The sequence below is a fragment of the Clytia hemisphaerica genome, unplaced genomic scaffold (genome assembly GCF_902728285.1).
Source record: "Clytia hemisphaerica strain Z4C2 unplaced genomic scaffold, Clytia hemisphaerica genome assembly, whole genome shotgun sequence".
NCBI classification, from domain to species: domain Eukaryota; kingdom Metazoa; phylum Cnidaria; class Hydrozoa; order Leptothecata; family Clytiidae; genus Clytia; species Clytia hemisphaerica.
In genome coordinates, this window is record NW_027104114.1 from 445325 (window position 1) to 472778 (window position 27454).

At 36.1% G+C, this 27454-nt stretch overlaps 6 protein-coding genes across 6 annotated transcripts in view; 5 read left to right on the top strand and 1 right to left on the bottom strand.

Moving 5' to 3' along the window:
* The window catches only part of LOC136813396 (E3 ubiquitin-protein ligase HECW2-like), a 55383-nt gene extending 54100 nt beyond the window's left edge, over positions 1 to 1283 (top strand). Inside the window, exon 25 of the mRNA XM_067069918.1 lies at positions 176 to 1283. Within this exon, the coding sequence (XP_066926019.1) occupies positions 176 to 287 (112 nt within the window). The 3' untranslated portion in view covers positions 288 to 1283. The remainder of the gene's footprint in view (positions 1 to 175) is intronic.
* LOC136813397 (nuclear envelope integral membrane protein 1b-like) overlaps positions 1 to 27454 on the bottom strand; it is a 351044-nt gene that overhangs the window by 65933 nt on the left and 257657 nt on the right. The gene's annotated exons all lie outside the window — the stretch shown is intronic.
* Positions 10993 to 14375, top strand: LOC136813378 (uncharacterized). Its single transcript, XM_067069889.1, has 4 exons — positions 10993 to 11166; positions 12113 to 12375; positions 12534 to 12735; positions 13782 to 14375. The coding sequence occupies exons 1-4, from the start codon at positions 11148 to 11150 to the stop codon at positions 14273 to 14275; spliced, it is 978 nt and encodes a 325-aa protein (XP_066925990.1). The 5' UTR covers positions 10993 to 11147; the 3' UTR covers positions 14276 to 14375.
* On the top strand, positions 14932 to 15883 carry LOC136813379 (serine/threonine-protein kinase Nek6-like). The gene has a single exon (XM_067069890.1). It carries the CDS (start codon positions 15003 to 15005, stop codon positions 15822 to 15824), a length of 822 nt encoding a protein of 273 aa, XP_066925991.1. The 5' UTR covers positions 14932 to 15002; the 3' UTR covers positions 15825 to 15883.
* Positions 23270 to 27360, top strand: LOC136813380 (uncharacterized). Its single transcript, XM_067069891.1, has 5 exons — positions 23270 to 23391; positions 24547 to 24785; positions 25133 to 25394; positions 25641 to 26312; positions 26585 to 27360. The coding sequence occupies exons 1-4, from the start codon at positions 23376 to 23378 to the stop codon at positions 25991 to 25993; spliced, it is 870 nt and encodes a 289-aa protein (XP_066925992.1). The 5' UTR covers positions 23270 to 23375; the 3' UTR covers positions 25994 to 26312; positions 26585 to 27360.
* LOC136813334 (synaptotagmin-11-like) lies at positions 26297 to 26940 on the top strand. The gene is made up of 2 exons (XM_067069846.1): positions 26297 to 26312; positions 26585 to 26940. Exons 1-2 carry the CDS (start codon positions 26297 to 26299, stop codon positions 26938 to 26940), a joined length of 372 nt encoding a protein of 123 aa, XP_066925947.1.

Genomic DNA, 27454 nt, shown 5'->3' on the forward strand with positions numbered 1-27454 from the left:
TTGAACACAAGAAAAAAGAATTCACAAACTTAGTTACAGAGAATCAATCTATCGGACCCGACTCGGGATAATTGAGTTCCAAAGGACTAGACCTTCTTTCGGTCGTTGAAAGTTTAGGGTGAAAATTTGACTGAAGTATAAGGTAAATGTAACGTAACATCCAATAAACTTTCAGGGCGCACACTTGTTTCAACCGGTTGGACTTACCTCCATACAAGAACTTCGATACTCTGTTGGAGAAACTAATTTACGCAATCGAAGAAACGAGCACGTTTGGTATCGAGTGAAAATCATAATGATGGTTGAATAATTCGAAGTAAAAAAGAGAAGAAAAGCGAAAGTGTTTCGTTTTGACTGCAAGCTGAAAAGTCTTTTACACAAAGTTTCATTTTGGTTGTTCTATACCATGACTGACTGTACCTGGCACCAGGGAAGGGTTTTTTCACGAGAAGTGATGTTCGAATATTGTACCCTGAAAATATTAGCTTACAGAGGGAAAATTCCTAGAATTCTGGAGAAACATTTTGGGGTGTTACAAAATAATGCTATCGACCTTTTGGATCCGATTTTGAACTCTTTTGATTTAGCATTGGAACAGCTATTATTGGCTTGAATGATTTGTTCCTCATCTAGCACACGGAGCTTATGGAGTTTCCCAATGTGGAGGACTTGTGTTGTGGAGTCTTTTGTTTTATATTTGAATTTATACATAAATTTAAAAGTTTAAAGCTTTAAAACTTTCAAATAGAGAAAATGCATTTATATTAATTGGATAATGAGTGTATATGAGAGATACAGTGTGCGGGAGTTTTTAACACCTTTCCTTACTAAACTAAACTAAAATTTTAGTCTTTCGATGATTGTCTTAAGTTTTCATGAAAAAATGAACTTATTCCACTTATTCACAGATGAGGGAGAGAGTTGATGACAGATTTTCACATTGTGAGTATCTGAAGATTATTACTGTTGCGTCAAAAACCATACAATAAATGAGATAGATATACTTGTCTTCGTATTTCTATACTCAATGGGAAAATTTGAGAAAAATTCTTTTCAAAAGCTAGTTGATGCGCTGTTAATTTTTTACGATAAAAAATATTTTACCTTTAGCCTTTTCAAGTCGACTTTTCAATTTTTTTTGTAAGTAAGAAATCTTTATTTTGCTGTTGTTATCGCCTGTGTTCATTTTTATTTTATTTGATGATAGCTTTTCCTTTTGTTTTTATGTTTTGTTTAAGCTCAATAGATAATTTTATTCAGAAGAATATTTTAGAGGCGTTTAATTCTACGTATTGTCCGATTGTTGTCGTCATTTCATTGATATTTACTTCCCCGAAGATAGATAAAAAAGTATGAATTTGATTTGTTCATCCTGTACCTGTAAAGAAAACTTTGGTTACATCCTGCAGTAAAAGGGTGTGCTTTCAGCTTACATACTAACGTATAGCGAAGAATTTTGAGTTACACTCAACCATAAGTTGCATTTGTTTGGGTTACACACTGATGTAAGGTGTGTACATAATGTTAATTTTTACGTCAGAGGGTCGAAATGTTGTTAACAGTGTAAACAGGTGAAGATTTTGGGGAGGCAAATAAATGACAAAAGTGTATTAGGTTCCGAAATGTGTATTTGTCGAAATGAGTAAAATATAGTAAACTTGAAATGATTGAAATTGCCGAAATCTGTGAAATGAAATAAATGTGAAATATTGTTCGCTTTGGGGCTGATGTTGGGGATGTACCATGCAATACGAGGCCCAACTTAAGCGCCTAAGACCGTAAGGATGACGGCCTGTCGAAGGACTGTAAGGAGGACAGCCATATGAGCGTAGACTGTAAGGAAGACAGCCTTTACTCCTAACCTTATGAGCGTGGGCTGTAAGGAGGACAGCCTTTACTCCTGAACCTTATGAGCGTGGACTGTAAGGAGGACAGTCAAATGAGCGTGGACTGTAAGGAGGACAGCCATATGAGCGTGGACTGTAAGGAGGACAGCCTTTACTCCTAACCTTATGAGCGTGGACTGTAAGGAGGACAGCCTTTACTCCTCAACCTTATGAGCGTGGACTGTAAGGAGGACAGCCTTTACTCCTAACATGTATGTGCCTGTAGATACTGTATAAGCTAGCCACTAGGTAGGAGTATGGGGTTCCGAAGGGACCCACACCAATGAAGAGCATATTGCGTGATACATCCCAAAAGAAGACAAAAAAGACTAGTCCCTGGACTAAAAACACCTTTTGGGGAAAAAACCTGGCTGGGACTAGCTGCGCTGCTGCTTGTGCGTCCTCGTCGTCGGACGTGGGCGTCGTCGCCAATCATCCTGAAATGAGAGAGAAAAAAGCAAGCAAAAAACTGGCGCATATATGTACCACGTCCCTCCCTAACTCCATGTATGGAAGGGAAGGGAGGGTGGGAAATTGAAAACACAAGAATAAGAAAGACTAAGCGTGGTTTCACTCCCGTATAAATAGTGATACTGGGATTTGAGCAATGGCTTCTAGAGTGCGTAGCATGATGGCGGAAGGGTGTATTGCGGGCGTTGATTTGTCTTCCTTAAAATTAACCTAACCTAACTAAAGTTAGCTCTAATTAATTTTTACGTCGGAGGGTCGAAATGTTGTTAACAGTGTAAACAGGTGAAGATTTGATTCACGCGCCATTTTAGTTTTAAATTAATTCTGATTTAAATTCTTCTAATATCCCTACTCGTAGCCTTGGTTTCCTAGTCTCCATTCTGATTTTAGATTTAGCCCATCTGTTCTTAGGTTTACTTAGTCTGTATTTTCTTCAGTGCATATATATGACTTTATTATATTCTAGTTCTATGAAGTTTTTTTTTTTTTTTCCATTTTGATGTTTACTTATTTTCAATTAATTTAATTTAGATAGTTGATAGCTCACTTATTTATGTCAAAATACTGGTCGTGTTTTGCAAGGTCCAGTACACTTTTACACAGCCTTCGGTGTTGCAATCTATGCAAGTTTTACTCATTCTATCTTACGCTCTGTCGTGATTCTATCTCACCGAGTTCTTAGATCTATTTTGTCGCTTACTTTACCTCTAGCCACCAATAGTACTTGAACCTTAGTCTAGTCTAGCTTATAACATTATGTTAGTATTTTTTTTTAAATATATTCCTTAATTTTTTATAATAGCACACATTGTGATGGCATCAGCTAGCATACTCAGATACTCGGATTTGTTTAGGTTTTAGTCTAGCTCTATCACTATTCACATTTTACCCCTTATACTTCTCAATCCAAATCATTTTATTCGTCATACTAGCCCACCGCTTCGTCCCTATCTGCTTGTCCGCATACGGTCCCAATTTTTCTTCAGTATACTACCAGGTTATTTTACATTTTTTTTCTAGACATTGCACATATATTATATACAGAATTTTCAGGTGAAGAGCCAAATGTAAATTTTGGAAATGCCAGAAATATATCATTATATTATTATTATTATTATTATTATTATTTATTATTATTAGATTTTGGGGAGGCAAATAAATGACAAAAGTGTATTAGGTTCCGAAATGTGTATTTGTCGAAATGAGTAAAATATAGTAAACTTGAAATGATTGAAATTGCCGAAATCTGTGAAATGAAATAAATGTGAAATATTGTTCGCTTTGGGGCTGATGTTGGGGATGTACCATGCAATACGAGGCCTAACTTAAGCGCCTAAGACCGTAAGGATGACGGCCTGTCGAAGGACTGTAAGGAGGACAGCCATATGAGCGTAGACTGTAAGGAAGACAGCCTTTACTCCTAACCTTATGAGCGTGGGCTGTAAGGAGGACAGCCTTTACTCCTGAACCTTATGAGCGTGGACTGTAAGGAGGACAGTCAAATGAGCGTGGACTGTAAGGAGGACAGCCATATGAGCGTGGACTGTAAGGAGGACAGCCTTTACTCCTAACCTTATGAGCGTGGACTGTAAGGAGGACAGCCTTTACTCCTCAACCTTATGAGCGTGGACTGTAAGGAGGACAGCCTTTACTCCTAACATGTATGTGCCTGTAGATACTGTATAAGCTAGCCACTAGGTAGGAGTATGGGGTTCCGAAGGGACCCACACCCCCAAAACGTCCCCAAAACTACCCGCACAATACATCCCCAAATCAGCAGCCAAACTCAAAAAGAAGTCATTACACATTAGGAAGCTAACTCTTACTAAAAGGATGACAGTCTTAGTCTTAATGCTTTAAAGTTTTCCCTATAGGTCATAATGAGAATAGCCTGAGCCTATGTATTTGATGAAGATGGCCTGAGCCTATATCCTGGTGAGAATAACCTGAGCCCATGTCCTGATAGGGATGATGGATTTTAGTCTAGATTGTAATGAGGATGATTGGAGGTGTCTAAGACCGTAGGGTTGACGGCCTGTCGAAGGACTGTAAGGAGGACAGCCATATGAGCAAGGCAGGATGGTCTGAATTGAGATCTGAGGGTAAAATTGTTTGGACATTTAATGCAAGGGATCTGCTAAATATAAGATTATTTGAGGATGGTGACATATGACTTTTAATCTAAGCACTGTATCTCTGTGGGGTATGTTTCAGGGAAAGAAAGGGAACCAAGTCCCAGGGTAGTTGAAACCAAAAAGGCAATCTACTTATTGTGAAGTCTCCAGACCCAATTTATGTTACAGCTGTATAGAGAATAGGTGTAAAAAAAAAAAAAAAATAAAAACAAAGCCCATATCTCAACAAGTAAATTCCCAGATGTTCATTGCTAATATAATTACCATTGAATCGTGACGTCATAATCGTGACGTCATTCGACGTCACCAGGGATTGTAGCAAGAGAAAACAAGAAAGAAAAGAAAAATATCTGTCCCACTTACATGTGAACCCAAGGTTGGATAGTAAGAAACCCAGTTAAGACAAAATAAAACTTGACGACACAAGACCAAGAGCTACCCAACCAGTAGGTTTCGAGGTTTGCATGGGATCATAGGCTAAGATTATTACCAGCGTATCATGACGTCATTAGACGTCGCCAGGCATAATAGAATGAGAACAAACAAAAAAGGCCAGGTGAAAAAAAGAAAAAGAAAAAACTCCGCAATTTACAGGTGAACCCATGGGTGGATAGTTAGAAACCCAACTAAAACAAAAGTAAACATGACAGCACAGACCCAGGGCTATCTAATCAGCAGGTTCCCAAAAATTCATAGGCTAAGTAATGACCAATGTATCATGACGTCATTGGACGTCGGCATGAGTGATAGGATGAAGAAAAGAAGGGTGAAAAACAACTGTCTAACTTACAGGTGAACTCTTGGGTGGATAGTTAGAAACCCAGTTAAAAACAAAAGTAAAACATGACAACACAGAAACCCAGGGCTATCCAACCAGTAGGTCTCCAAAAGTTCATAGGCTAAATAATTAACTATGCATCATGACGTCATTGGACGTCAACAGGAATGATAGCATGAAAAAAGAGGGGTGAAAAACAAATGCCTAACTTGAAGTAAGTAGTGCCTAACTTTTGGGTGGATAGTGAGAAACCCAGTTAAAAACAAAAGGTGAAACATAACACATAAACCCAGGGCTATCCAACCAGTAGATTTCCCAAAGGTGCATTTTATAAAGCTGAAATAATTACCAGTGTATCAACCAACACCATAGGGTATCAACAGGGATTAAAGAAGGGAGAACAAATGGGGTGAAAAACAACTGCCCGACTTGACAAATGAACCCATGGGTGGATAGTTAAAAACCCCAGTTAAAAACAAAAAGGTAAAAGATGATAACACGTGAAACCCAGGGCTATCAACCGAGGCTTCCAAAGGTTCGTAGGCTAGAATAATGAAATGGCTAATGTATCAACGTCATTGGACGTTACCAGGGATTAAAAGGAAGGGAAAAAAAAAGGGGTGAAAACAACTGCCCGACTTCCGATATATGAGCACATGGGTGGATAGTTAGAAGCCCCCCCCCCCAGAGAAATGAAAGACAAAATTGCAACTTGAAACCAACAAAGCAAGGGTACGCAAACCTAATGTGGTTCCTTTCCACGACTAAGATTGCCCATGTGCCATGACCAGCAAAACAAACTCAGGGACGTACACGTACCATCAAGGTAGACCATAACAGATACCAAGATTTGATTGTTGGATGGAGGGGGTAGGATGAGAATAGAAATTTGAACTTACAAGACTGTTAACTTAACTTTCCATTTTGTTGAAAGACCATCCAAGGAAGAGAGTGAAGACAGGTGCATCTTGGACTGTAACTTCGAGGAGAACGAGTACGTAAGTAACAAACGTGTGTGGATGGGAGCTTCTTGGATTGGTTGTCATCAGTCAGCAATGTTTATTGTTTTTGAAGGAATTCAGCAGTAGAGTAGCCAACAGCAATCATAGAATGTAAGGTAAGGACCAGCAGAACAAACATCCATCGAGAGTTCTTGATTTATTTAATTAACTATCCAGACTTTTCTTTGACACTTGAAAACATGGTCTTGGGTTAGCCTGGATATCCAAGCTCAAAATTTTAGAAAAAATAAGTTTTACCTCAGCCAGACAAACTTCTAAAATTATAGAGCTTGGTTCACCTAGAAATCAGGTGAACCCCTGTTGACAGATTTTCCTGCATGAATCCCATGGCTGCAAATAAATATATGCACATAATGACATGCATAATTGCAAGATGGTACCCCAGCAGTGATAAATCAATTTAGAATGGCAACCTTGACCATAAAATATAGACAGTGTGGTGGAAAGTCTGTTAGACAGAAAATGCAAAGTGAATCTTGGAGAACAAATTTTTTCAAAATACAACCCAAAACATCAATATAAAATCGGCAAACAGAAAAGAAGAATTGAAGCAGAATAAAGATATACCTTTAGTTCTTTACACGATGCAACCAAGTCATTAAGAAGATTAAAACAAGAATATCTAAGCAAGTAATTGAAAAGAAAACAACCAGAACATCTAAAAATTCCCATATTTTGATCTTCCCACTTCTTCCCTACCATTATTGTTATTTTTATTTGGATGCGTGGTCAAACACCCAAGGGAGATAATTAGGTCTTCTATTGTTATTTGCTTCGAAAAAGAAAAATCAGGGAGATTTGCAAAGCAGCGTACGCGCCTTGCTGATCGCCCGCGCGGTCCATCCAAATACAGGCGTACACTTCAAGTCGGCTCGTATAATTTCTTATACGCGCGCCACTATTCAGATTTCTGATTCGCTTGGACCAACCAATCAGAATATCCGCATAATCATCCTCAGATGAGAATGCAGACGATCTAGGTAAACCAGACCGTAAACATAAGAAATATCAAAATCAAGAAAAAAGTTTACGGGCTGGATATCCAGGCTAGGTCTTGGGTCTGCTGCACATGTCATCCCAACAAATTGAAAACACAAGAATAAGAAAGACTAAGCGTGGTTTCACTCCCGTATAAATAGTGATACTGGGATTTGAGCAATGGCTTCTAGAGTGCGTAGCATGATGGCGGAAGGGTGTATTGCGGGCGTTGATTTGTCTTCCTTAAAATTAACCTAACCTAACTAAAGTTAGCTCTAATTCATAATGTAGTTTCATCCGGGTTATCCCCATAACGTAAGTTGTATTGGTTCGGGTTATATACTCTAACGGAAGGCTTATTTATTTGGGTTACACACTATTTTGAGAAGCATGACTTCAGACTACGCCCTGGCAAACAAAACTGAAAAGCACACTGCGATGAAACTAAAAATATTGCCAAATCTGCACAAAATTATTCGTTTTTACGCCTTGCAATCCCATCCTCCTTTGCTGTTAATTTGCACGTCAATTAATTACATTATCACAAAGGTAGTAATAACTAAAAATACATAGTTTTTGCAATCATTTCGAAATGAAACTGGGATATTGGCAATGGGTAAAAATCTGTCTTTCCTAAATTTCTAATTTGGAAAGTGGCATTCCCAATTTTTTGGAAATGTGAATTTTAAATTTTTGAGTATATCAGAAAAGTGATATTAAGTGATAAAAAGTGTAATCGTCAGCCGTGCAAAATTACTCGAATCTGATTGGTTTAGAGGAGTGCGATTAATCGTTAATTGCACTATTACCACTTTTTGCACTCTTCGGCGGGGGCACACTTTTGTCCCCTTATTCTTTTCTCTCCCAAGTCCTGTGTCAGAGACTTTTTTTTACTATATAATAAAAAACAAAGACATTTTTTTTCTTCAATATAAAAAAGAACAAAGAAATTTTACGTTACAATAGCTTCTTTTAATTGAAAACAAAGAAAAATTACACTGCAATGTTTTCTTTTTAAACAAAAGAAAAAAAGGAGGTTTTCGAATGTTTACAAAAATATAAAAGTTAGAAAAAGATTTTCTAAAAAAAACTATGATTTACTAATGATTATTTATGTACAAATCTCATATTCTAGGATCTTCTAAAATGTTCAGGAAATTTCAAAAATATTCAGTCGCTAAAAAATCTAAAAGATGGATTTTCAGAGATTCTCAAAAAGAAAAAGGTTTTGACTTTTCCAATAACCTGGAAATGACTAACTGTCAGAAATTCCCAACGTTGAAAAGGTCATTTTTCCGTTGTTCAGAAAGTTCAAAAAATATGACATTTAAACCCCGGGGGGGGGCAGCTGGGCAAAAGGACCGACGGGTATGTGCGGGTCCTAAGGGTACCTTTTCCAATATGTTTAAAATGCACTGTAAGGGTCGGAAAAACTAGAGATGCACTGTAAGGGTAGAAATTTCAGAAAATTCTTGAAAAATCTAGATATTTTGACCAAAAATGCTAGAATTTTGACCATTTTTTGCACGAAAGGGATCGAAAATTTGGGGGAAAATGCACTCTAAGGGTATGATTTTCACTGATTTTTGCTGCACTGTAAGGGTGCAATTTTAAAAGCCAATTTTTGGCCCGCACATACCGTCAGTCCGCAAACCCAGTGCCCCCCCCCCGGGATTTAAACATATACAAGCTTCAGGAAATGTGAAATTTCCAATCTTTGGGACTTGAGCATTGACTTTACATAACTCCGACTTTCATATCCTGACTTTAGAGAATGTTACATAGTGGCGTTTCCAAATTTGGAAATTTGTGATAATTCCATTGATCTGGAAAATTCTAACTCGTTATATTCCATTTCCAGGTCCTTTTTGGTATTTTTTTAATGTACTGGAAATCACGATTTTGGCCCAGTGTGGAACTTGTACAAATTTCTAGTTGAAATAACTATCCCGGGGGGGGGCAGCTGGGCAAAAAGACCGACGGGTATGTGCGGGTCCTAAGGGTACCTTTTCCAATATGTTTAAAATGCGCTGTAAGGGTCGGAAAAACTAGAGATGCACTGTAAGGGTAGAAATTTCAGAAATTTTTTGAAAAATCTACAATCAGGGTCATAATATATTGGCACTTTTGGCTAATTTACAATTTTTCGAAAATTGAAGTTCGAGCGAGAATGTCAATTTTTAGGCCTTCAACTTGATTTCATCAAGTATTTCGATCTGGGAGGGATTTATGGGTTTCTAGGCTATATTTCAAGCCCTACTAGACCATTTTTGAACTTTTGGATCCTCAGATCCTAAGGTCCTAAGTCTTAAGTCTAGCGTTAAAACTCAGAGTTAAAACTCTACCCTTCGAACCTACTTTAGAGCACTTACAAATCGATTGTGGTTTCAAAACACCCCGGTGAATTTCCCTTTTGTGCCAAATATTTTGTCCCTGATTGTAGATATTTTGACCAAAAATGCTAGAATTTTGACCATCTTTTGGTTTGCACGAAAAGGATCGAAAATTTTGGGGAAAATGCACTCTAAGGGTATGATTTTCACTGATTTTTGCTGCACTGTAAGGGTGCAATTTTAAAAGCAAATTTTTGGCCCGCACATACCGTCAGTCCGCAAACCCAGTGCCCCCCCCCCGGGAATAACTATGTACGACGTGGATCGCTATTGATTTCATTTTTAGATAAACGAATGACCTTCTTGTCATACTCTTTCTTGCTCCGCAATTGAAAATAGCATCAATGCATCAAGTTTCAGGAAAAAACAAGTGATATTCTTTGGTTTAAACATTTGATTTTTCTTGATTAATAAGTTAACCCTATTCAACCTAGGCTTTTAGGGGTGGTTCAGAACTAGGGGGGGGGGGCTTTCCTGTACCACCCCTTATCTTTTGATCTAGTGGGTCTTTTTGGATGAATTTTGGCACACAAGATCCTTGTCACGTAAGATAACTTTTGACAAAAAATGTTTTTGATGACGTCACTCATCATGCCCAAAGTGAGCAAAAACCCAAAATTTCCTTTGTTCTTATAAATAGCTATTGTATTCTAACAAAGGCTTTAGAAAAAATTTGCCAGAGTTTAAAATGCTTATTTTATCCTCATATTCAATAAATTACGGTTTAAACGATATATTTGACATTAAAAATAAATCTTTATTGGAAAAGTGTCAATTTTTGTGGCACCTTACTGTCAGAAATGTCATCATGCTCAAGGTGTGAAAATATTTAAGTGTCAATTTTTTTTTATTTTGAAGCAAAATAAAAGTTAGGAATTTATAGAAAATTTCACGGCAAAAGCTCTATTATTTCAGGAGCTATTACCAATAGTTTGACCACCGAACAGAAAGAGCTCCCCCCCCCCTAGGCTGAATAGGGTTAATACCAAGTAACTTTGATTAACTTTTATGTACGTTTCTTGATTATACGTCAGATATGTATGCTTATAAGTGAATTAGAAATATTTTAAGTAAAAATACTTCATTTAATTGCCACGAACTACAAATTCCCAAATATTAGATTTTAGCAAAGCCATTCTCAACAAATATGAGTTTCTAAGAAATAAAACTTAAATGTGTCTCACACAATAGTTTAGTGCCACGCGTCCAGTTCAAAAGCTTAGCGAGACTATTCGACATTTTGGAGAAGCTTTTAATATAATGAGATTTGTTAAAAACACTAAAGTTTAGATTTCAAATCTTATTTGAAACTTTATGATTGTTTAATCTGATAACATCAACTGAGAGAGTTTCATCGCTAGGAGGAAATGAAATGTTTTTGGATGCTCTCAAAGAATTGCTTGGAGGGAATTAGTTTGTGCGTTGATTAGTGATTTAGAACTCAGGATAATTAAGGGGATGATAAAGTGAGCGACTTTCACGCCATGGAAAAACTTACGCCAGGTAAGGTTTTGATTTCACATTACGATCTATTTTTAAATGATATCGATAAAAGGACAGTGAAAGCATTACAACCTACAACCTTCTTCCCAAGGTAGGTCAGTTTGGTCTAACTGTTTGAAATACTAAATTCTAAGTAGAGACATTATATTCCTCTACATACTTATAAACTGTTAGACTTCCGTGTGAGTATGTCCAGTTTATAAGTCGGCTACTTCGCCAAATGCTGTAGCGAGTACCTCACCAAAAACCGGGATTTTTTATCCCGTTTCTTAGTGAGTTCCACTTTGACGATTTTCGAAAAATAGAAGCCTTTCAAGTGTTTTGACGCAAATTCTATTTTTTTGATACTGCAGGAGCTTCAAACGTTTAAAGTGACGTCAAAAAATCGAATGTTTAGAGCCCGAAAACCTGGGCTCAAAACATTCGAAAAAGTCGTAAAGTGGAATAGACGTTACAGCGTAGAAAAAAAGCCGTGACGTCTAGTATAGGCTACAAATGCTGGATAAATAAGTTATTTAATACACCTTTCCCGAGTTTATTTCGACTTTTTGAAAAAACACTATTCCAAAACCCTGCTCTACTTGCATTTAATTTAGAAAGATTCTACTACGAAATACGAAATCAAAAATAAATAATTATGTTAAAAGGTTCTTGAGATATTTCAATTTTAAAGTTTTTTCTTAAACAAAAGTATCCCATGGAAACGACATAGAAACGAGGCCCGCGGTAGGATAAAATATTTTTTAAGAGAGGTTTGACTGTAAAAACAAAGGAATTAAAACAGCCATAAAAAAGAAATGGAAAAAGCTTTTGATCTCAAATTTTCAGAATGACTTTGTATCACCAAAAGCTTCAAAAATATCAAGTTCTCGTTTCAAACTGGAGAGGTTGAAAAAAAATTGATAAACTCGGGAAAAGTGTATACTATTTCATTTCCATTTTACAGTACTGATTGCGGTGGGCGTCTGCTTCGGTTTCATTCTCATCATATTTGTTCTGATTGTCCGAAAATACGTTCAGTTGGTTCGGACAGAAGAGTCGTTTCCCGGGTACAATGCGAGGAACAATAAATCGACTTCTTCTTCGCACCCCTTCATATCATCTTTCTTCCCTTTCTTCGACGTGACGAACGTGAATCCACAGATGCACACTCAGAGAGCACGAACGTGGAACCTGAAGAAAACAAAAAGTCAAAAACCGTTGCACAGGGTAAGAATCGCAAAAATTACAAATGCGAAAACCTTTTGATAGAATTTGAATAAGATTGAGTTTTTGTACTCGTTTAAAAGACAATCTTGAGTTGGGTATTATAGTATGAAAAATCTTTGATAGAAATTCAAAAATGAAAATAAAACACTTTCCCACAGGAGCAAAGGGGGCGTTTCAATAGTATGCCGAACCTCAACCGTATCAGGAACGACAAATTCCCTTTAAATACGGATGACAACAAAAGTGTCCTCTCGGACCATGAAGATGACCAATGTGACGAGACCGAAACGCTAGTGATGACGTCAGAAGAACTTGATGAAGGAGAGGGAAGAGTGAAAAGTGGGAGCGTTCTTTTGCATGGTGAGTGTTCTTGAGTTTCAAAAGCTTTTTCTTCTTAAAAATCTGAACTCATGCCTATAATTTTCATTGCTGAAACCACGTGGACGAGCTTTACTGATCCTACATTTCAAAAAATTCAAATGGTGAAGGTGAAGTGGCACATGCTTTTCAGGTAGGGCAAACACACCAAAATAGAAAAATCTATCCCTCGTTAGGTACATTATTAGAAGAATTTGAGAAAAAGGTGAAAAACTTTGAGAAAATTCTGGCGAATTTCACTTTCACTGTTTGCAACATTTATCAAAATTTTCACAAAAGTGAGTCCCGCGTAGGGTCCATCGGAAGGCAAGGGTAGTAACCCCCCCCCGGGTCATAATGTTATGGCCTCCATCAAAAACTCAGTTAGGAGCTTTTTGTTTACACATTCCAAGACCTTAACCTTTTCAGTCCCAGAGAACCGCATTGCGGGTTTCTCTGTGAACAAACTTCAACGGGCTACAGTATATCTCCAGAACTAAAAGATTTCCAGAACCCTCGTAGCTACCATTAAAAAGAGGATGAAATTTTAAAGAAAAAAGTTGGTTTTGGGGCACCCTTACCCCATGACTGATGTCTTGCTGACGCATGACTTCGGTATGAAACTTTTTAATTTTTCTTTCAAAAAGTGCAAAGCTCTGGGACTGAAAGGGTTAAAATGTTCTTAACTTGTTCTTAACATGTTGGGCATCTAAGTTTCATGTTCTTATATAGTTTGTTCTTATAAAAAACGTGTAATATCCTGAAACTTTATACAATAAATTATAGAATATGGAAACTTACATTATTTACTCAAAGACTGTTAGACTTAACATTGATTACATAGTTTTAAAAGTTTGAAGATTAATTTGTGTAGATTCCTTGAACTATAGACTTTTGAATATCCTCTCCCTTTTCATTTTGGTGGAAAAAAGTTGTTGCGGTTGCTTTAAACATTTCAATAAACACTTTAAAAATACTTATCCTGATGAAGTTTTTAAGTGCATAATATTTTATGAATTAAAAACAGCCTTTATCATATTTCGTTCTAGATCGAGTACGTTCACTGTCCGGGAAAAGCATTTCGACAATCACGACACAAAGGAACGCGTCTTTCAGCAAAGAGCAAGAAAACCCCTCAAAAATACTCCTCTACTGCAGAACAAACGGTATGATTGAGTTCACTACACATTATTTCTTCCCTGAGAGCTTGTTAGAAGTCCACATATGGCGCGTCCATGGCTTCACCACCAAAGAACAAACACTGGATTTGAATGTTCACGTCCGCGCATTTTTGGAACCCGGAAAACTCCAAAAAACGGACACTGGCTCGCAGATTGGACACACGCCATTCTTTAATGAGAAAATTCAATTTGAGGGAATTCATGAAACGGACTTGAAGAAATATCGGTTGGTTTTGAAAGCGTATAATAAAGAGAAACGAAAAGCGAAAGAACTTTTGGGAATTGTAAACATGGATTTAACTTGGATTAATTATTTTGATGACAGCACTGAAGTTCATCATTCACCTTTGTTCGATTTTTAGAAAATATTTTCGATCTACAGCGTGTCCCTAATTAAAGTATCGAGTTTGAACATGCGATTGAGTAGAAAAGTTTGTGTGTGTTATCGCTAAAATATAAGAACGTTCTCCATCTTATTACAAAAGGTAGTTACAACGTATAAATTAATCGTAATGCCAAAGAAAAAAGAGGGAGAGCTTAAAATACAATTTTGTGAACACGCACATAAAACTTTCTACTCATAGTTGTGTTTCGACTCGATACTTTAATTAGGGACACCCTGTACTTCCCAATAAAATACTGTCAGTCTAGTTGATTGCTAAAAACAAACATTTCACCAAGAGCATTATTAATATAGACTGTTATTCAGGACTGAATTTACGCATTTCTTGATTTGTTTTTTTACCCTAATTCGCGCAAACAAAGAAAGCTGGTCAGTAACGTAAAATAAACCAGCTTAAAACGTGTCGATCGTTTAGAGATTGAGCGGATTCGTTTGTTCCTCTTTGTGGGGGGTTTGTGTTCGTTTGGGATTTTTTTTGACTGCAATTGCTCTCATGTTTCATTCTTGCGGTTTGTTACAGCTCGAAAGACGAAGTTTGTTTTTATATTTCCTCCATTTATTGGCTTTATTCGATTGTAATCTTTCAAAATATCTTTTACTTGCACTTCTTTCACTTTCAACGTCGCATTGATAAAACTTTCTCTGTAGTATTAAAAATATTTCTGTTATTGAAATAAAGCACGAAAATGGGCAATGTCAATGCAACAAATAGATGGGAAGATAGATATGAAAAAATCTCTGAGCTTGGACGTGGATATTTTGGCGTTGTGTACAAAGCGAAGAGATTTAATATTGAGTATTACGCAGTAAAAGAAGTCAACAATGTTAGTGAATTAGCACTGCAGGAAATCAAAATTCTTAAAGATCTCGAACATAAAAATATTGTTCAATTCTTTGAACATTTCATCAATAACGGCCAATTAGCCATTGTCATGGAGTATGCAGATGAAGGCACGATGCTTGAATTTCGAAAGAACCTGTCTCACCAGAAAGAAAACGAACTCATAAAAGAAGATGTAATATGGGAAGTTATGAAGCAATTAGCTTCACCCTTAGATTATCTCCATCAAAACAGGATAATGCATCGAGATCTTAAACCTGACAACATCTTGTGCTTTTCTGACCAATGGAACGAACTCCCTATTTTCAAACTTTCGGATTTTGGAATCTCAAAGCATGTTGACGGAGATACTCAACAGGGATATTACACAGGCACGCAAATCTTTTACGCATGTAGTTACACTTATGCAGCCCCGGAAGTGATCAAAGGTCAGAATTACACTTTCAGTGCGGATATGTGGTCTTTGGGAGCTCTTATTTCTTTCTGGTTCAATGGAAAACATCTTTTCACAGATGTAGAGGATGTTCTTGAGTGGGAAGGTGAGACAAGCACTTTGTCTAGAAAATTTAGCAAGTTTGGTATCCGAACTGCGGTGGCAATATTACTCGATCCAGATTACCACAACCGACCAGATGTAGATGACGTACTTTCATTAAGATACGATTGAGAAATGAAAGATTTTTTGACAATTTGAAATAACACATCTTAACCCTTCGAGCATCTTCCTAATTTTTACCAGGGGAAGCATCTATGACCTTGAAATTTTGAGCAGTGGTAAATATGTGGTAAATTTTGGTTCAGTCGCAGTCGCCTGTCTGGTCCGTTTTTACCCAAAATGCTCACTTTCAGCATAACCATTCTTCAGATTTTGCTGGAATTTTGCCTGCAAGCCTGTATCATAAATACCCAACACTTGTTTAAATTTCAAGTGAATAGCATTTTCCAATCAGTTATCCAGTTATCAAAAAAATTCTCCCCCCCAAATGCTCGAAGGGTTAATAGGGGGGGTTTCACTTTTACGGTATGACGGTATCACAGTGATCTTTCATTGGAACTTTTGCAAAATCGGGATTACTTTGGCTAATATCCCTTGTATTTCCTTAGGTAGTGCTCATAAGGGGATGAAATTTGGTATATAAAGTATCCTTATAGCAATGCAAAAGTAGGAAAAAAAGTTTTTTGATACATAAAAATGTTCACCAGTTATTAGGCACTTTCGTTTTCGAGAGATCCCTCTATCCCGTCCTCATCCCGCTTGAGATCCCTCTAAATCGGAATCAAGATAATTCCGGATAGGAAAGTGCTAGAGACTTGAAATTTTCACAGAATGTACTTATATTTGTCCTCTAAAGGATAAAAGAAAAAGAAAGCATTTCTTCTCAGTTAATTTCCTAAAAGTTGGCTAAAACAAGGAAAATTGAATCCGATTAATCCGATCAAAGATCGCCGTGTATTGGGCCTTTTTACCCCCGGTAAATCGGTATTACGAGAAAAAAACGACGGGATTACGGTATTTCATTTTCTACCGGTATCGATAAATTGCCTGTTTTTTTGTCGGTATTCGATATTTTTATCAATAAAAAACGGTATTTCGGTATAAAACTATTTACCTTTTAGTTTCTTCATGAGTTTCATGCAGAAATCTTTTCAAAAAAGATAAGTCTATTCCACTATTTAACCAGTAAAATTTTCTTCCTCGCTTCGCTCGCACAATCTTGCATGTCCTATTGATTTATTGTCATGGCGAGGTTATTCAAAATAGGCAAATTTTTACGATATCTACTAGCCTGGATATCCAGCCCGTAAACTTCTTTTTGATTTTGATATTTCTTATGTTTACGGTCTGGTTTACCTAGATCGTCTGCATTCTCATCTGAGGATGATTATGCGGATATATTCTGATTGGTTGGTCCAAGCGAATCAGAGATCTGAATGGTGGTGCGCGTATAAGAAATTATGCGAGCCGACTTGAAGTGTTCGCCTAAATATTTAGGTGGACCGCGCGGGCGATCATCAAGGCGCATACGCTGCTTTGCAAATCTCCCTGACTTTTATTCTTCGAAGCAAATAACAATAGAATATCTAATTATCTCCCTTGGGTGTTTGACCACGCATCCAAATAAAAATAACAATAATGGTAGGGAAGAACTGCAAAGAGATTGGGAAGATCAAAACATGGGAATTTTTAGATGTTCTGGCTGTTTTCTTTTCAATTACTTGCTTAGATATTCTTGTTTTAATCTTCTTAATTAATGACTTGGTTGCATCGTGTAAAGAACTAAAAAGGTATATCTTTATTTTGCTTCAATTCTTCTTTTCTGTTTGCCAATTGCTGTTTTGGGTTGGATTTTGGAAAAAAAATTTCTCCAAAATTCACTTTGCACTTTTTGTCTATACAGACTTTCCACCACACTGTCTATATTTTATGGTCAAGGCTGCCATTCTAAATTGATTTATCACTGCTGGGGTACCATCTTGAAATTATGCATGTCATTATGTGCATATATTTATTTGCAGCCATGGGATTCATGCAGGAAAATCTGTCAACAGGGGTTCACCTGATTTCTAGGTGAACCAAGCTCTATAATTTTAGAACTTTGTCTGGCTGAGGTAAAACTTATTTTTTCTAAAATTTTGAGCTTGGATATCCAGGCTAGATATCTACCTAAAGCAATTATTTTCGTTATTTTTCTGCTGGTGCATTTTTTTAATGACAACTTTTGTGATGCAAATACTGCATCCAACGAATGAGTCTAGATAAAATTTTCTCCGTCAGCACTAAATGATATGGTCGTCTCTCCGTATTCACTTATATTGCTACTACAATACAATCAACGGATTAGAATAGGTGGATTAACTTCTCTCGTTGCTCCCAAGAGAGATCCATTGTCTTCTCATTGTTACAAGAAAAATCTGTAAATGACTCTGCGCACTCCTCGTTTAGTTTTTTCATTGTTTTTATAAGAACAATTTTCCAATTTATACAGTTTCGAAAACGAATTTGTCCTATGATTCGATCAATTTTGATGATTTTGCAAATATTTTAAATCCTGCACTTAAGTTTTAGCATCAACAAACGCTAGACCAGTTTTAATGTAAATTTTTAATCTTTTGTCAATGGCAATCTTCAGATAAGTGAAAATTAACGTATGGTCTATAACTAAGAAACTATCGATGGGTCACGAATGGGTTGCATACTGGTGAAAGAAGACTGTATTTAGAATTAGGAAAATAAATTTCAAATTATTTGGCTAATTTCTGCATTGGATAGAAAGGGCTAAGAAACTGCATTTTCTTATTTAAAATGTACCACGTGATACGTAATGACCAATGAAAATGTTGAAAGTAATGATTTTTTACAACTTTTTTACAACTTATCAAGTTTTAATTGCTAGCAAACTCGTAAAAAAGTTTGATAACCTAACGAGGAGTGTTTTCTATGAGTTCTTAATCCACCTATTCTAATCCGTTGATACAATACACTGATACTGCAGTAACTTAGAGACAGTGGTCGTGTTCAGACCTGAAAGTTTATGTTTAAGGTTTAAGTAGTACTTTGTTGATATGGGAATTCGATTATAATCACTTTCCTTTTGTCATCATCGATTGGCGATCTCGAGGAATCTCCTTTCCTAACTTGAAATCATGTCATCTTCTCTCTTGAGATACTTTGAAACAAAAAAGATTTCAGGGAATCTCTCTGCAAAACAGTAATTCGTGTTCGTTGAAGTCATTACTGCTAGAGATGCTCCGAGCGTCTCTATGTCAACGTTCTTTTTTCTTCATTTACAAAAGGAGCATGCTTTTCACTTGCGAATTCTGATTTCGTCTATTCAGAAAACTGTAACAAAATCGTAAAAAATTGTTTTTTAAACCAGAGGGTGATTCCTTTTTAAACTTTGGTTTAACTAATGAGGAGCGTCCCGTTAAATACAAAATGAATATAAAAGAAACATGTAGACCTAATTGCTTTAAACCTTGGTCTGAACACGACCAGTAAAGGCGGTATTTACTTCTTCAATAATGGCTGCGTTTAGACCAACTGGCATTTGTAATTTGGCATTTGCTCATGAGGGATTCGATTTTAATAGCTTTTCCATTGTATTTTCTGTCATGGCATTTAAGGAATCGTCTGTTTAGAGTCATTACTGAAAAGGTGATTCCCTTAAGTTTAACTCTGACAGATCAAACAATGAAAAGCATGGAATTTCTCAAAAACTGCAGCCATTAAGACTGAAACTTTTTGCCGTAGGGCTAGGCTATGGCAAATCTTGCAAATTTTACAATCTATAGAAAGAAATGAATAAAAAACGTGCAAATACTTTAAAAAATCAAAATGTCATTTTTTCTCTTTGTTTGGTTCCTTTGTTTGATTTGAAATGCCAGAAAAGGGGATTCCTTTGCTCAAAATGGCATTTCAAATGCCAACGAAATGCCAACACGCTGGCATCATTAGGCATTTGACAAACCGAACAATTGCGCGGAACAATAGAATTCAAAAGAATACTGCAAGCAATTACAAATGCCAGGCTGGTCTAAACGCAGCCAATTAGTAAAAGTAGGTAGTTCTAAAAACATCTTGTGCAGCATCGAACGATTAAAAAGTAATTCACATCATGATGCACATGATGCGTTTTCAGGCAATCTAGGCATTCTAATTCTTAAATTTTTTCTTGGGCGAAACTCTTGGAACGTCGCACCGGGTCACTCGCCGTACCATATTTTTGCCAACAAATGGTCAGTGTTGAATAAAATCAAAAATTGTGAAGGTATACTTGGCTAACAATAGCGTATTAAGGCCGTTTTTCAATAACAAAGGAGAGCGAAAATTGTCGAAAAATTTTCGCACTCGCTTCGCTCGCGTTCTTATTCTCCATTTATTTTCTTTCCTCCGATAGGGGGGGATTAAACTTTAGAATTCGCGTCCTTTAGTTGCACAACAGCACCACCTCAATGAAGCCTGTGTTGCAGTCTACGGCTTCTCAGACCATGATTGGCCCCAACCCTCGATCTTAAATTAATTCTCAATATAAAAGACATCTTACGGGTCTGCGAGGAAGAAATTATTGGGGAAAAGGCTTAATTTTGCATTTGCCTCCCGTAACAAGCAAGTAACTTTGGCGCGGCAGACCTAAAATTGCTTTATTTATGAAAGCTCAAATAGCTGTAAAAGAGGCCTTAAAAAGTCGACGATATCGAGAATAAGGTCACGAAACTAGCAAAAAAAATTTTATATTTGCGAAAATCTTTGGTATAAGAATAGGTCTATCTGTTTAAAAGAGACCATAAAAAGGTTAAATTTAGCCCAATAAGTTCACAATCGTTTAACCAAAGATGTAAAAGCAAAAATGGTGCGTGAACGTAAAAATGGTGTTTTTCGCGCGTGAATACGTGCATTGGCAAAAATTTGTGCGTGAATACCTGAATTGAGGGTTGGCCTCATAAAGTACAAGACTTGTTTGTACAGTTTCTAATTTGTTACTACACAATAGATTTGATAACTGAAATTCATTATTGTTGAAAAAAAACATAAATATAATATCGGTATCGGTATTAGGCTTCATTCACCGACGGTATTACGGTATTTGACCCAAAATTTTGTCGGTATGACGGTATTTTAAACCCCCCTTAATAGTTAATCTATTGACGAAGGATTGAGCAATCCATATTGGTAAAATATGTAGACTACTTCATAGCATACAATACAATGTGTCCAGAAAAACTATTATCATTAATTTTTGGCTTGACTAATTTCATTTTTAAGCATGGCTAAAGGAAAATAAAATTTCGAGACTTTGTATATATCATGCATAATTTTCTCTTCTCTCTTGTTAGAAATGCGAGACTTTATTTTTTGCATGATTTTCTATTATTTTGTTGAAAAAGGAGCACAAACAATAGCTTGGAGTATTCATCGATTTGATTGGTGTTTACAATCGATACCCTCAACCTGACCTAATTCTGTCAATTTTTGTGACGACACCATCATTTGGTCCCTGTTCTGTCCCTGGATTGTGGGTTCCGTTTTCATACAATCTACTGATAAGAATATATTATTTTCAACAGAGTCAACTTGTTCATCTGAAAGGGCAATTCTTGCTAAAAAGATTTTTTTTAACAGATAAATTTTTTAACATAATCGAGTTCTCTAGCGGTACATCCCCGTCGCAGTCGCTAAGGTCAGTACATTCAAAACACGGAGGTATAGCGTAAGGAAATCTCTACACATAACTTCAAATACTTTAAAAGAAATAAGTATCTGAAATAAATAACAAAAAAGGAGGAAACGAAAGTGATTTTAAATTCCTGTTACAAAACACGAATCATTTTACAAAGTTGATAATGTGGTGAAGGTTGAGGGGGAGATTAGTATTGTAGTACTTTTTAAGAATTTTTCATAATGCTATTAAGAATTTCGAGGAAATGTACAATTGAATATGCCTTTTTGATACACAATTTTTATTAAAGGCCTTATTATTAGGGTTTGAAGCGATAAATTGACAAAAAAATATTTAAATAATAGTTAGGGTTTGTTAAAGAAGGTAAGCAGCCATGAAACCACACACAAAGAGGTTACGTCTGGAAATGAGCATGCATCAGTTTGTTCCAATTAAGTAAGAGTCCAAAGGTGGGTGATCAAGTGAACATGGTAATATATTCAACACGTTTTCAAGCGAACAAATTATCCGCTCGTGAAGAAAGTCGGCACAAGGAAGACCAGGCAATAAACATTCGTTAATTGATATGTAGTCATGGTAACCGATGATTGATTTTATGTCATTAATTAGGAGATGTGGTAATTATGAAGTTTTTTTAATAATCATATCAAGACCATGAGGAAGTCCAATCAAATGAAACATTTTGTATCGACCTCGTTGGTTGGTTGGTGTGTTCGTTCATGTGTTCTTAGAGTGTTGATTAATAAATTGATGAAATCTATTTTTTTCGGTATAATACACCCAGAAATTCTTAAAACAGGCAAAGACTGGGTCAGAGTTTACCAGGAAGATTTACGTCAAATTCTCTGTCTACTAAATGAATTAACGATATCAGACATTCATCTTCCCGGTAAACTAAAACCCATTCTCCTCGAGCTTTAAATGTTGACATGTGTAGTTCTAGAAGAATGGAACGATATGAGATTATTAGGGTGTTGGAGAGTGTTTATAAAAAGTTTAATGAGAGATGATCAAACTTAATGATAAAAATAAAAAAGTTTTTCAAGATGGAGGAAGACTTTAGCAGCATATGTTAATGGATAAGAAATGATTGCAACAAAGTGGAGAAAAAGTTGTTTGGTGAAGGAGAAATATTATTCCGTTTTACATATTTCTTTTTGTCGGATAAATAAAGTTAAAAGTTATGTAAATTTGTAAATGAATAACATTTCTACATGATTGTCTGACTAGCCGATAAACTACATTTAGTAGCCAGGGTGCACTTACGATAAATGTTTTGCTTAAGACATCAAAACGATGCAATATTATCTTTAATATTTCAAGTATTTTTTCTCACCTACTTAAAAAGTCTCTCCGTTTTTCCTGTAAGAATTTCATTCATGAATTACCATCCGATGTTAAATTAATGAAAGCTTTTAGAATTTCGTCATGAACCGTTGTGAGAAAATGAACTTGATTTTAAGGGGTACCAGACCGTTAAGGTTGAATTATAGTATTTTGTCGGTTGGTCACCTTTGGGTATCTGGAAACATTCATAACAAGATCTTAAAATAAAATTTCAATGTTTCTCTCGATGAATTTATTTTTTATTTTGTTGTAACACGTCCATAACATTCGGATTTGGTCGTGACAAAATTATGTGACGTGAAATTACCTTCGATCTCATGAAACTAAAATGCGCGATTATCCAGATCATCTCCTCGATACTATGAATATGATCTAATTCTCGACTTAGAGAAAGCTGTGTGAATGTTGGTAATACAACTTTTCTTGGTAGGAGCAACAATTATCAACTCATTTCGCTTTGGAAATATAACTTGAATCTTCTTGAAAGTTGAAAGTTATTCAATGAAGTAGGGAAAAAGTAGAGTTTAGAGTAAACATCGAGAAGAATCTCAGATAACTATGATAACATTTAGTGGTGTTTACTTTTAGCTTGTAATGTTTGACAGAATATACATACAAACAATCATTAAAGAAACATTATAGTATAAAGGTATCAAAAATGATTGGTGGTAGATTTGGAACAACAAAGTGACATGGAACTGCTTACCGGTACGTAAGAAATATTGGTGATTTTTCAAGTTTGAAGCATTATCAATAATTTTCTCGAAAGCGATATTGAAAATACTTTTTAGTCGATTTTTGAACCTGACTCAAGAAAGAATCAAGGTTAAAAAACCCTAATTGTTTTTCGAGACATTGTGGGTGGTTCAAGTGGTCTTGTTGGATTTAGTGCTTAGAACATTTCTTTCTCGTCCTAAAACTTATATTTATAAAAGTTTAACAGTTTTAAACTCTGAGTCCGAACAATATTTCGTTTTAAAACTAAGGTCTTATCATTACGGGTAATGCTAAAAGAAATTATTGGACGATAAGGAAGTCCTTAAGTAGGAATTCGGTATTTGTTTTGATCTTTCGCCATTAACCTCATACAAATAGCGAATGAATATAATTAACAACCACTTAAAGATATTTTAAAGACTTCCAGAATCATAAGCGTTTTCCTGATTGATGAATTTAATCTCTGCTTTTTGCAAAAGTTTTACATTAAATTGCATCATTAGGAGCTGGTAAATCTTTTTGTGTTCCCTTGAACGCGGAAAGTACTTAGAAATCGTTAAAAATCGCTTTTCTGTCAATTTTGCGGTAAATGACATCTAATCAATACGATAATTATTAGCACCTATACATATTCACAATAATCAATCTGTTATTGAAAAATTAAAATGTACACATTTCAATAGTAAGGATATACAGGGATTGATTACCTCAAGTATATCCAACTTTTCATGCCAGAAATTTCCTCCAGTAGTCCATTAGGTAGAGTAAACGATACCTTTGGTTGAGACATACAAATTAAATTTGTGTTTTCCAAAAGAATGGTCTAGGAAAGCACACAATTAAGCTACCCCCGATCCGTCTAGCAAATGGAATTCCCAAGAAAGATGAAGTTGTATTTAAATCAACGCCTCAACAACCGCAACGTCATCGAAATAGCGGATTTTTAGGGATTTTCTTAAATTTTACGAGATGAAGGCATTTTGTATCATTTTACAGGGCTGATCCAAGACAACATGATGAATACGCGTCGTTTGAGCACAAATATGATATGTTTATATGGAAAAAGTTTATACTGTTTTGAAAAAACTGAAATAGAGTGTCTTACGGTCCTTGAGGCTATATAAAATATATCTCCTCTTCTTTCAGGCATACTCATAGGAGTGGGTGTAGTTTTAGGTTTTCTCCTAATTGTCTTTGTCTATGCTGTCCGAAAATATCTTTTGGTTCGGACAACCCGTTTCACACTACTAACCGAGGAAAAGGAGACTGAAGATTTCAAGAAGTTCAAAGGAGGCTCAGAAAGTGGTTTTGAGGTTCCCTATTATACGCGTCCTGTGAGAAGACAAGTTCCAAATTTCGGTTTGAGAGAAGGTCCTTTAAATGAGGTAGGTCTTCGAACGTGAATTTTTTATCAAGAATGTGAAACCAAGATAAAGAGCACAAATTACCTTTTAAATTTTTTAAATTTTGTTCTTTGTGCCGCTGTGAATATGGCTAAGCACGCCATCGCAATCCTAAGAAACCTCTTATTGACCGAGAATTGGAGATCAGAAAGAACATTATATCACTAGCTTTACTTCTGAGATACGATGATAGAGTAATCCAGCTCTCCATTCTCCTATAACCTCAAGCAAACTTACTCTGGCATGTGTTTCATATTCAAAATGCAAGAAAACTCCTAACCAAGAAAACATGGTCATTATTCATGTCTTTGAGTCAATTTTCTTCTCAGAAGCGAAAAAAGTCCTCAGTCACCGTCTTAGACACACAAAGTTTCCATTCCGGACATACCATAGGAGGTCGGCGTAAGAAGAACTCCAGGGTGTCACACAGTTCCATAGGGGACAAAGAGAACCAGCTGGTGGAATCAACCCTTCCTGCTGACATCCACGGAGATCATGACGTGTTTGCGGAGGCAGCGCCCAAATTTGATAAAACACAACGGAGGATCAGTACGGCCGTGATCAATGTTTTAGCGCTACAGGGTAAACAAGGTAGGGCATTAATTCTTCTTCTTATATTTTACAATGTCGTACTAATTAATCAACATAAATTTGAGTTAAATACTTAGCTCAAGCCTAAACTGAACATCTAAAAACTAATCAAGAAAAAACTTGAGGTCTCTTTAAAAAAGTTTGATTCTCTGAAAGGAAAGGAAACATAGACATCTTTAAATATCTTCAACCGGAAAGATCAAGAATTATCATTTAAAACAAAACAAATTTTCCACATCTTTACAGCACCACCGTCATCAAGAGTTTCAATCACAGAAGATATGTTTATAAGAGATTTGGAAATTAACAACGATACCTTTCTCAACGTTGACAGGAACAGCAATGATGGATCTAGTGTCCATTCCCTTCCCGATGTCGTTGATTGCCCTAGCGTTGGCACTGGCGTCAAAAGACGCGTCGTAGATCGCCGACAATGTGGATCCGATAACACGCCTTTAAAACGAACGTATAAGAAGTCAGGGAAAATTAAATTCACGACCAGATATTTTCACGAAGATAATATGCTAGAANCACAATCATCATCTGTATGCTCAAGGCTGTATGTTAGTGATGTAAGAATGAATAATATAGAGTTTTAGCTAAAAATCTTCAATATCTACTTACTGAAGATTGTGGCAAACACCTCTTTCCTCAATTAATGTTATTGGTTTGAAGGCTTCTTTCAGAACTGGATGACATTGATAAAGAGGTGAAAGAATTGACCACAGTTTTAGTCAGAGAGATTGCAAAGTCATGATGAAATAAACTCTGTTAAAATGATTTCAATCTATTTTGCGTTTCAGAGTTCGTTAGCATCAGTGAGCATATTGTTGTGTCACCAAGCCACATATAACAAATTGGAAGTTACCGTTCAAAAGGCGTGTAACTTGCCACGAATCGGGATGGGCGGACAACCAAGTAAGTATTTAATCACCCAAAACCTTCGGATGACGTAGGTCACCTTAAGTTGACTTGTCCTTTTATCGCATTCGCCATCAACCGTTTATCATACATAAACAAAGTTAAAACAAATCAAAATTTAAAATCTACTAGGTCCAAAGCTTCGTTTTCTCTTGATCATTTATCCAGATTTGTGTTTTGGAAGGGATGACATTACTATAAAAAAGTAAGATTAGAACATTAAGGTTACCAACTTACGAGTAACTTAACTTCTCAACCTTCATTCAAAGGTACATACGCCACCGTTCAACTTTTTAAAGAAGATTCAGTAGACAAAAAAGACATCGTGGTCAAGCGAAACAGCCGTGATCCCGTCTTTAAAGAAATGGTGGAATTTGACGTAAACATAGACGCTAATTGTCCTTTATCACGTTACTCGCTCGTTATCTCCTTAATACACAAGGCAGGGATCGTAGGGAGAGATGAGATTCTAGGTCACGTGATATTCAGTATTTCGTCACCACAAAAGAGTGCAGCGGAACATTGGAAGTTCATTTGCGACACTCCGCATCAGCATTTGGAACAAAGTCATTCGTTGGTTGACCCTGATGAATTGTTAAACTCAAATGAGTCTTCATCAACGTGAGAGAGTGTTAATTATTCAGGGGAGGATGTTGATTGGCCGGTTTCACAACACGAGTGCATGGTCAGAGTCTTAGAAAGGAACACAAATGGTCATGACATGAGATATACGTCTGAGTATGAAACAGTTTTCGGTAGTTAGTACATACTCAAAATTCTGGTTCATTGATAAACATTTAAGAAGCTAATGGTTTACAACCCGATATAAAGTTGCATGGAATAATGGGAACATACAGTTAGTGAACATTGTCAATATTTTGAAACTTCTTTGATTATCAAATTTCTTTTAAATGATAGATTTTATAAATTTCAAAACAGAAACATATTACCATTTTGCATTTCATACCCTTCTATCAGGGCTATATCTACTTTTAATCTACTTTTGAAATCTTTAGGGTAAAAAAATGAAAAATTATATGATGCACTTCCTTTGACTTAAATTTTTAAAGAGCCCGGCATGGAATATGTAACGTATATGATGTACAATCATGGTCATAAAATTTGAGAAAAAAGGGAAA